Consider the following 11,337-nt stretch of genomic DNA (forward strand, 5'->3'; position numbering starts at 1 on the left):
AATAGCTGCATTACATCGCGTTGTCAGTTTGTAATGCATACTTAAAAAATTAAACATGTTTTATTTTAATGTTACAAGTTCACCATAATCTGCAAATGTAGATTAAAAAAAACAACGACAACAAACTAAAGGTAATATAAAACAATTTTTAATTTAAAATAAATCTCATTATTAATTCTTTTTTTCCCCCAAAAGCCACAGGGAGCTTCAGCAGAGGGATGCAAATGATCCAGGTGTTTTATAACAGCTGGCATCTGTAATGTTGCATTACTTCCTGCTCCCTCTATTTGCTTTGTACCTTTACGTTCCTCAAATGTGGCAAAACATGAGCGACACTTCCAGAGCAGAAACGGCAGTGAACTAGATCTTTCCATGACTAAACATGGTGGCAGCTTGGACACTGAGGCTCTCGCTTGGCTGTTTGTCTTCCTTTAAATAAATAAGATTGTGTCCCACCTCTTTTTTTCTCAACAAAATGACCTAATTGCTGTGTAAATACTGATACGCCTCAGAGCTTTATATAACTTCATTGTTCATTGTTCATAGCTTCACCCACTGTAGTGTCTGAGTAAATATAATTCTTTATGTTTACTATTATTTGGTAAATACAGGCACAATTGCATCACTTCGTTCTAATCTGATATTTACACACAGTCAAGCATTCTAGTATGTTAAAATAACAGTAAAAGAGTCCATTTAACTGTTTCTATTTAAGTGTTATATTAACACTAACTTTGTTAAATGCAACACAAATCCTGATTGTATCTTAACCTAATCTGAATTGTATGCCCCATCAATCAATCAGTTAATTATACAGCACATCTCATTCAGAGTCACGTCACTTAAGAATAAAGAACAAAGTCCTCTTCCCTCCATCACCCAACCACACACAAAGCAAAGAACTAAAAATACACCATTAGAAATGTTAACATTACTAACAGTTAATCATGTCAGTACAGTAAATAAAATATGGGGATGTACCGATTAACTGAACTATATTAAAGGAGACATATTATACCCTATTTCTCCAAGTTAAAATAGTTCCCTGGTGTCCTAATGAACATGTCTGTGACATGCTTTGGTCAAAATACCATAAGGATGAAGCACCATAGCAGTTCAATAACCCTACCAAGACCGCCCCTTTCAGAACGCTCGGCTTTGTGCCTCGTCCCTTTATATGCAAATGAGACACAGGCAAACACACACCCACTTCTTGAACAAATATTTTTAATTAGGACGTGTCAGAATGGTCAGTTATGAGCTCTATTTGACCTTTTCTTAAAAATGTGTGTGTTTGTACGTCGGTGAAATACGTTCGCTGACTAAATACGGCGACCACTGGCCGCAGTCTGATGTGAAGTGGTGCGAACACACAAACACACGTTTGCTGACTTTATCCGGCACATTAGCTTCATATATAAAATCCTCTGAGGCTGGAAGTTTGTGTAAAACACTGTGCTCCACTGTGCAGCCACCAACAGCACACTTGTCCCTCCGCGTTGACATAATACCGCTCTTCCTCCCAAGAAATATGCTCCCGTCATAATGGCAGGGAATTCAACATGGCGTGTTTTATCGCCTATACTTACACTAAGAGGGACCACGAAAAAAGGACTGAGTATTCTTTTTCCACACTTTGGCAACTCGTAGGGCCTCCAGAGTCCCAAATATAAGTATTAAAATGATTAGAAAGTTGATTTTGCATAATATGTCCCCTTTAAGAAAAAACTAAATAAATAAAGGTTCAATTAAAATTCAGATTCAAAACTACAAACTAAAATGTAAGTAGAGTAGATAAAATAATGTCCAATTGTAAAACACATTACAAAAAAACCAAATTAAACTGTGGGTGACATATCAATATTTAAGCAGCAATTAGGTTCGTCACATGTTGTTAAAGGAGGTGGACCATGGAGTCGACTGAGAGCTGTAGTGCCCCACAGATGGCACACGCACACACACACGCACACGCACACACACTCAAATGATCTAAAATGAAGTGGGTGCTTGTAGTGCCAGTGAGACACACACAGCTGTAAGCGCACCTCACTGTGGACGTTGTCACAAATTATAAAAACAACAACCTTGTTTTGAGGGAACTGGTGAGATGAAGCTCTTTTTTTTGCATGCAGCTAAACATTAAACATGTTGATGCTGTAGTTCTATATTAAGTTTTGTGACATCATTCCTCTTGTGTCACCATCATGCTACTTTTTGCAAAGAAAGAAATAAGCCTATAAATAATTAAATAATGGAGCCATTTTTCATCACCACTGCTGAATGTGACTTCATGTACCACAGAAAAAATATTACGCAGCTGAGTAAAACTGAATCCTCTGTCCATATTTTCTGTAACCGTACAATCCTCATTCATTAATGACAATTGTATATAAATCAGTATCAGTGTGAGTGTCAAGACAATGAGATATTGAAATATTGTTTAGAAACTGTTGCAACATAAATTCAAATAAATGACCTGCTCTCACACCTGTAATGTAGAGAAAAAGCTGAGCACAAGCAACAAACATCATTTTATGAATCATTATTTTTGTTGTGTGTGTGTGTGTGTGTGTGTTGATTTGGTACACTCTTTGCTGGTTTGACACATTTTCCATCCACAGATGCTCCTCTGCTTACCTTGGTTGCAATGAGTGGCAATTTTAGTTAGTTTAGTTAGTGTTGAGTTGCTTCACAAAAAAAGTCTTAAATGCTTTTTCTCTTATAAAACAGACATGCCAAAAAGATATATAAACATCAGCAAACATTTAATGAAACAGCTGACACTGGATTAAACTCTCTTGATAAAATGAACTACACTAAACAGCAGATGTGGTGAAAACAGAATAGATTTTCATTAGCTAGTTAGTTAGCATAATTTCTGCATAGTTAACCTACTATGCATACAAACTCCAGTAAATGATGTTGAAGAGCAGGTAAGCCAGGGGAAATATGACTCTGGAGTAAGAGTCAATCATATAACTGTTGCTCATGATGAAACTGAGGTTTTGTCTTAAAGGATGTCTGCGACGTAGCCTGGTGCCCTCTGTGGGTGCACACACAGTAGAGTCTTGTGACTGGGTGTTCCTCTCGGTGTTTGGGCTGCTGGAGACCTCTTGGTCAATGTCATTGTCATGGAAACAGCCATCAAAGGCCATAGCCTGGGTGCTCTTAAAGGAGGCTGGAATCTGCAGGAGGTGAGGAGAGTCAGACTTTGAGCTCAGCAAGCACCAGATAGAAACAGTGGATATGAAGTCATTCGACACAATCATAATGAATATGAATGACCTTTGTCCCTTTGAGCTTTTTCATCTCCTCCACTGTGGTGAAGTAGTTGACAGCAGCATATTCAATGACGGACAGAAAGACGAACAGGAAGCTTGCCCATAAGTAGATGTCCACAGCTTTGACGTAGGACACCTGCGGCATAGAGGCTGAGACACCGGTGATGATGGTAGTCATTGTCAGAACCGTGGTGATACCTGAAACAACACATCACAAGTATTAAGAAAAGTTCACACACAGACAATTCTCATCCTACCTCAACCTTCCCACCACAAATGTTAAAGAAGCACTTTGACACGTGTCGCTCTTGCAGAGAGAAAGATATGGAGGTCGCCTTCACTCTTGGATTTGTTTTATAAATGCAAAGCCATGTGAGAAAGTTGCTGCTGGTTGTTTGGTAAGATGGCTGGGATATCACCTCACCCATCCAAGAAATAAATCCACAACAGAACCCAGCTTCACCACTATCATTCTTATACTTTGATACTGTTTGCACATTAACGCTTGTTTGGATTGGTGACCTGTCCAGGGTGAACCACGTCTTTCACTCCTGTGTCAGCTGGGATTGGTGGATAAAGCGGTACAAGATGAATGAATGAATGAAAGAATGGAATCACAGGTGATTTACTGAGCCTATGTGGTGCTTGTAAGCAGGTTTGTAACCTTTATGTTTGGACACATGTGCTATTCTAAGATAACTGGCTCCTGGGAGCATCTTCATATTTAGTTAACTGAAATGAGAACAGTAATAATCTAAAAGACTTCACAACTGTTGGTGGCTGCTGCATATTTAATGTATAATGGACATTTTGGCACATTGTCTCAGTACCCAGAGAGACTCGGGCAGGTACAGCTCTCCTGTCAATCCAGAAAGACACCCAGGACAGCATCACCATCAGCATGGTGGGAAAGTACGTCTGAAGCATGAAGAAGAATATATGCCTCCTGAGAATGAAGTTTATGTAGAGACGATTGTACCAACCTGAAAAAAGAGATGTATAGTAAGTTGAAGAGTAAGTGTGGTAGGATTTTAAAAGTAGTAAATTAAGTACTTGATGGACAGGAATAACCCAGAACCTGATTCTATGTGGGGCAGATTTGTCTACAGCTATAACAGTGAATCTCCTGAGGCAGATTATTTTCACACTGACACCTTTTTTTTTTTTTAACTCACACTGATAATGTGTCTATTTTGTATTTTAATATCTTACACATATCTTTAATATCTTACTCCATGTTAAAATAAAAAACTAATTTGGAATTACACATCAGTGAATTTGTGTGTCTTTTGAATCAATAGTTTAATATTTTTGGACTTTTTTTTCCAACATTATCTGTATTGAGTTTTCAAAAAAATACTTGATGGTATGGTATTACTCGTTTAACTCTCAACAAGAGAGTGTATTTTCCAAATAGTCAAAATGTACCTGTAAAGATACCAGGAGTTTCAATGGAACCATATAAAAACCTAGTTTACTAGCTTACTATCATACTGTTCTCATATTACCAGCATATTTGATGTTATTAAAAACAAACATATCCGTTAAAGGAAAAAAAAAAAAGGCTTTATTGTGGCATTAGTGATTTGAAAAGAGCAGGAGCCCTGTGGTTGTCCACAAAGTGAGGACAGCTCAGAGGGCCCCACATCTCCAACCTCACATACCAGTGCTGCTGTAGAAGGCAAGCCCAAAGGAAGGCTGGAAGTCTTCAATAAAAAACTGAGAGAGCACGATCTCGTCAGTCCTTAATGAATCGTTCCCGTTCTTCCAGTAGAGCATGAGGTCATTCTCATTGTAAGCATCTTCAACAGAGGAGAGAAGGATTGGGTTGAAGAGTCATGGATGTTTTTCTCAGAGGACAGGAGGGAGTGCACACAGACGGCCCACCCAACTGTCCTCTGAGAACAGGATCAACAGTGTGAGACACAGAGACACAAGCATAGGCCACAAACAGAAGAGCAAGCCTCCATAATGCTTGAAAGCAATGCTGACTTAATCATGACAAAGTTGAAAGTAATCCCGAGCAAATCTGCATCAGAGAGCTAGACACTGAAATCGACGTGATTGAGGATTATGACTTATTTACTTCATTTAAAAGAAGAATGTGATGATACTGTGTGTGTTTCAGTACACAGTACACTCATGACATTTGAGCAGTGTTTAACATTGTGTGCCTTTTATATGTACAATAAGTTTCAACCTTATTAAAATGTTTAATTCATTTCATGATGAAATGCCTTTAAAGGACTTGTTGTATTGAAGGTTGTTTGTTTGTGGAGAACATTCAGGAGACTACAGGATCTTTTCAGCAGCTGTAGTTTGATACTCACAGCTCTCCAGCTCCAGAGAGCAGTTCTGTGTGTCCAGGGGGAAACTACTGAAGTCCATTGAACAAAGGGCCGTCACAGTGACCCTGCAGTACAAAAACGTGCACACATATAATGGATGCACGATATTAGACTTTTTGCTCATATGCTGATATATTGTGAGTGCTTGGGGTAATAACTAATACACATTTTTCCCTGCACCCAACTGCAGAGGTCATAATATTTATATATAATAATATTCATGTCACAACAGACGTAGCTATACATTGTCTTCATTGAACAAAATAAATAAACATTAAAAAACGTCATGGAGCCTACTGTTGTAGTCATTAGTCTTATAGGCAGATCTTGGTGTTTTTGCCGATATCCAACAATACATCAAAATTGATATCTGCTGATACCGATATTGTGCCAATAGTATTGTGTATCCCGAACACACATCAGTCTGTTTACAAGCAGGACATTGTACATTGTTTTAAGGGTTAGGGTTACATCGCATCTTAAATTTGAAATATTTAAATGAAGACTTGGATTTCTAGTGATGTGTAAGTTAAAGGAGCGCTATGCAAGTTGAAATAAAAAATATTCTAAAAAGCACAACTGAAAATATCAATGTAAATCTTCGCCTTAGTCAAATATTTTTGTTGATGAAATGTTTATATTTTTTACCTGACACTGTAGAGGATGTTGCCATCAGGATAAACCCTCAGCATGATGTTCTCCATAGTTGTGTCATGGATAAAGGAGCGTTTAGAGTGGACAAAGAAAACATCAGGGACCCAAATCTTCTTCACAAGACGTGAATCAAAGGTACGACTCTTGTTGTTGCTGGAGGCAAAGGCCAGGCGATCATCTTGCCAGTAATGCCTCAGGTACAAAGTCATGGTGAAGTCCTGAAAAAACAGCAGTGAAAAGCAGACACACTATATTGACTATAACTAACTATAGAAATACAAGAGGAACATACCATGTTTACTTCAGATATGCTGTCAATGCTCTCCACCTGGACATCAATGCCAACAGGAATAGCTGAACCTGCGAAGGGTCAAGGAGTTGCAGTGGATCAGGTCTGAGAAAAGGTCTGAGAAAAGTTGGAATGACACCCTCCACCACAGATTATGTGTTGATTATAAGACAAAGTAACATAAGTAACAGAGACTAAAAACTGGATGAAAGTGATGACCTAGTCATGATCTCACATAAGACTAACACGGTTTAGAATTGTGTGCCATCCAGGAAATAACTGCATTAAAAACAAAACATTGAAGTAACAATAAAATTAAACAAAAAAATAAAAACTAAATCATCTTATGAGATTTACTTAAAGGGTACAAGTAGTTGAGTTGTACCTCCCCTCACCTAGGTTCTCCAGAAAACCTCCTGTAAATTGCCTCGACCCAGTTCTGTAGATATTACACAGAGGTACTGTTTGAAAACTATCTTGTGCTATTATGTTTGTTCAAGAAATCAAAGGTAAAATGATGTAAAATGAATTACAATTGTATTAGAATTGTTTTAATACAATGGTTCTTATGTCATCATATAGTGGTCTAATTCTGTAAATGTAGGCATAATGTAACATCCGACTGTGTCTTTGTGTCTTTCTCGTTCCACTGCTATGCAGATGACAGTCAAAGTTCTTCAAAAGAACGATGCATACCCTTTTAAAATGTTACTTAAGTGTCTTGATGACATAAAGGCCTGGATGGCTCTGAACTTTTTAGATTTCAATGACAAAAAGACAGAAGTGATGGTGTTTGGTGTCACCACTGGGACCCCCCAAGTAGATCTGGGCTGCTTGACACCGCTTTTAAAACACACTATCACAAACCTGGGGGTTAAAATTGACTCTGATCTGAAGTTTGACAACCAGATCAGGTCCGTTGTTAAATCAAGCTTTTTTCAATTGAGGCAGCTGGCCAAAATAAAGCCAATTGTTTTGAGGCAACACTTTGAAATGGTCATTTACGCCTTTGTCACCACTCGGCTGGATTACTGTAATTAAATTTATGTGGGGGTAAGCGCGTCTTCAGATGGGACAAAACACTGCTACACGTCTTTTGACTGGCACACGTGAATTTGAGCACATTTCCCCCATTTTAGCCTCACTCCACTGGCTGCCCATACACTTCAGGATCGATTTTAAAATGATTTTATTTGTTTTTAAATCCCTGAATGGCCTAGCTCACTCTCTCAGGTCAGCTGATCAGCCTAAAACCAAGCGGAAGCTCAGAGGGGATCGTGCCTTCGCTGTCGCAGCTCCAAAACTTTGGAAGTCAAGGAGGTTCTCCCTCGTAAATCCCCTAAGCAGCCGATGTGAAAAACAGCTGCAATGCCTCATATGTCCATGGGGAGGAGCAGTGATTATGTTTTGCTCTGATAACCATGGTCTAAACCAGAGTTTATGTTCAGTCTGAATTTTTTTATTCCCAAATGCCGGACGTATTTTTAAATAGACCCGTAATTAAAAACCTCCACACACTGTAAGCTGAGATCCACTTAAGTTCCCAATGAAGTTAAATGAACATCCCACAAAGTGTAATGCACATGAAATCAATTAAATTATACCTTATAACTAAATAAATTATTAATTTAGATTAATAATAAATCTAAATTCTAAATTAATCTAATTTAAAATAAGGACATAAGTGCAATATATGAATATGAAAAACATGTCACGGTTCTGTTCTGTTTGTGTGTCGGTTTCATTGAACTGAAATATTCCACTGCTTTTGCAAAATCAAAGTTGTCCAAGTCTTTACAACTTGCAAGTCTGATCGGGACTGTCACTTTCCCCAAAATATAAGTAAACGACCCGTAATTAGTTAGAATATATCAATTCCCCCCGGTGCGGACCCTAGTATACTCGTGCGTCAGGGTCCTGTAGTATTACTTCATTCTTACTGTTCTGTTGTATGGAGTTGAGCTTTGACCCCAGAGTCCCTTGTCTGATCGATGCATCCATCAATCCTCTATGATGTTATGATATTATGAAGGCAGAATTTATTTTTATTTCTACTTACTCCTGCGTGGCTTAGATTTGGTCACATTTCGATTTAAAATTGATAATTGTGACAATGAAAATAAAATGATTATAAAACAGTGTATTAGTAACTTTTAGTGTTAAACTTTATCACATTATCAAATCTGGCCCTTGTTAAAAAAAGCTCGGCCAGCCCTGTTCTATGACATCATTGTTTCCATAAAGTAGTGTAGACGCTGTCTACATGCGTTTTGAGATTTTTACAAAAAAGAATTTCACTTCTCAAATCATCAGAACGACTGTGGGCTTCTGTGTGTGAGAGAAGCGCCATCTGTTGGTCATACTTTGTAATTCAATGAATGTGTGGGTTTACAGTATAAAAGGGGCCATTCCTCTAGCCACTGGAATTCAGCTGGAATGGGAACTTTTGAATGGCTGTAGATTTTTATATTACATTTATTTTCTATTCTTGGGTTAGGGTAATTATGCCAAACTAAATCTGATATCAAAGCAAATGAAGCTAATTATTGTGAAGAACAGCAGGAGGAGTTTTGTGGTTGATTTATTCATCTGAAATGAGTTTGTGTCTCTGCAAACAAAAACCATGAACAAGGTCCTTGAATTCACTGAAACAAAATGAGTTCAGATTATTTGATCTGTCCTACTGTCTGCAGTCATTGTTTCACACGGCAGACTATCTAGGTCACAAGTATTTTTTAGGAAGCATAATACCAAAGACAGCACAGTAACCTACATTGACTTTACAGGGGTTGCCAGGAAGGGAAAGGGTTTTGTAAATATATATATATATTAAAGCAAAATCTAAATAGTTGTTACACAGATAAATGTTTGTCTTACCTCCAAAGCCTGGCCGCATTGCAAAGTCATGGTCTTCAATCCTAAGCAGCTGCTCAGATTTAATAAGCAGAGACTTGGTGCTGTCCAGCTTTTTCATCTTAAGGTTCACCCGTCTGACGAGCAAAGAGAACAAACAACAGCTTGCATTAAATCTCTATCTTTCACACAGAGAAGTGACATCTGTTTGAGGGAGTTGTTGGTGTTTAATTGGACTTTTTGCACTAGGATTAAATCCTCAAGGCCTTGGTCTGATGAAAGTACACAGATCTAACACAGTTTTGTCTGTGTTTAAGATATTTGCAGTCTGTCTTCTATCATATCATCAGCTGCATACATTTTATTTTGCTGGTCTTAGTGTGTTCCTATCTTCATTAAGTGATTATTTTGAAGTGAAATCAAGTTTTATAGATGATGCAAATAACTTTTTTCTACAACATTATATCATTGACTCTGACCTCACATGATCTTATGACCTGCTCTTACTTTGATTTACTATAACATGAATAAAGAGTCATGATTAGTTGTGTAACCATATTTGTGACGACATTGTGAAGCAGCAAATCCTCCCAGAGAGCCACAAAATGTACAGTAGATGCCAGTCACCAAAGGTCAATCAATTCAATTCAATTTAAGCAAACACGTCAGTTTGACTCACCCTCCATGCTTTTGCTTAGTGTTCTCTCCGATGTACATCTCCTTGTGTCTTCTCTTGTTTGGAAAGTGACTGCCATTGAGCTGCGTAATGGGCCACAACCAGGCCAAACACATCAGCCTGAAGGCCAAGAGGGCCACTCTCATGGTTAAACTGGCACTGGATTGACGAGAGGAACCCAAACGTCCCCCCCCGACTGTGTCAGCGTCTCACCCAGGGAATGCCAGCTCTGTCCCAGTGCGGTACTTTACGTCCATGTCGCAGCTGCACTCATTCTGCCCCTCCACACACACAACCAGCTACGTCTGCGTTATCCTGCTCTCTCATCTCCTGTAACATGATCAACGTCAGTCCAGAAATCCAGTGCTTAGCTCCAGTGTGCAGGCATCCCCCCTGAGTTTGCCTGTCACTGTGTCATCCTCTGCTTACGTCTCCTGACACAACATGTTCCTCCGACTCGCCACTGTCCCCACCCTCTGATTTAAAACCAAATATCAATTTATTCCTACAATGACAAAGGAATACCATTAATTCCTCGCTAATCTTCTTATCTGTGGCTGGTGAAATCTTTCACTAACCTACAAACTGGTGGCAGCAGAGGGCGGGGAGAGGGGGAGAGATAATACAACCAGCAGTTTCATCATCATTCTGACCAGATAAAAATAAAAAAAAAGCCTGTAGCCTACTTTTACACAGGACAGGATTTTCCCTCGGGTTGCACACTGCAGAGGTGGGAGGATGCAAACGATCCCATGTAAGGAAGCAGATGCAAACATATGTCTGGGTCACATCTGCAAACACTGCACTTATGGCTCCTGTATGGATGTCATTCACAGCAGCAGATGTGGCTCCACAGTGGAGGATTACTGCTGTTTTACACTCATCAAAATTAAGTCAACAACGTTGTTCACAATATGGAATAATGCAGCTGCTGTGCTCCCATCAGTCGTGAAGTAAAATGTGTCGCTCTGTGTGCAGAGCAAGAATGTCTCCACAGACACGAAAACAAAACACTGCTATACTGAGTTACACAGTCAGAGAGGCTTCATCCACATTGTATGATTTGACAATGGTTTGGATGCAGCAAACATTTGTTTATATTTAAAAGTTGGAGCTGCAGTGTTGAATTATATATCATATAACGTATAATATAATCATTCTCCTGTAAAAACAAACAAACACTGGTTCATAGAAACACAAGTATTTAATAATGATACTGTATTCAATGAAAATACT

At 38.7% G+C, this 11,337-nt stretch overlaps 1 protein-coding gene across 1 annotated transcript; it reads right to left on the reverse strand.

Annotated features, from left to right (window-relative positions):
• Positions 1-2,746: 2,746 nt before the first annotated feature.
• On the reverse strand, positions 2,747-10,641 carry gabrr3a (gamma-aminobutyric acid type A receptor subunit rho3a). Its single transcript, XM_058627642.1, has 9 exons — positions 10,105-10,641; positions 9,450-9,562; positions 6,576-6,643; positions 6,278-6,501; positions 5,612-5,694; positions 4,946-5,083; positions 4,112-4,264; positions 3,286-3,479; positions 2,747-3,185 (listed from the first exon to the last, which is right to left on the reverse strand). The coding sequence occupies exons 1-9, from the start codon at positions 10,245-10,247 to the stop codon at positions 2,895-2,897; spliced, it is 1,407 nt and encodes a 468-aa protein (XP_058483625.1). The 5' UTR covers positions 10,248-10,641; the 3' UTR covers positions 2,747-2,894.
• Positions 10,642-11,337: the final 696 nt, after the last annotated feature.

The sequence above is a fragment of the Solea solea genome, chromosome 4, assembly GCF_958295425.1.
Source record: "Solea solea chromosome 4, fSolSol10.1, whole genome shotgun sequence".
Taxonomy (NCBI): domain Eukaryota; kingdom Metazoa; phylum Chordata; class Actinopteri; order Pleuronectiformes; family Soleidae; genus Solea; species Solea solea.

Bases quoted from the DNA above. Each gene is read 5' to 3' on its own strand.
- gabrr3a (XM_058627642.1), bottom strand. From the start codon at position 10,247: ATGAGAGTGGCCCTCTTGGCCTTCAGGCTGATGTGTTTGGCCTGGTTG. The intron at 9,563-10,104 runs GTGAGTCAAACT...TTTGCTCGTCAG, and splicing joins ACTAAGCAAAAGCATGGAGG to ACGGGTGAACCTTAAGATGA. The intron at 5,695-6,277 runs GTAAAAAATATA...TTTGTACTGCAG, and splicing joins AACATCCTCTACAGTGTCAG to GGTCACTGTGACGGCCCTTT.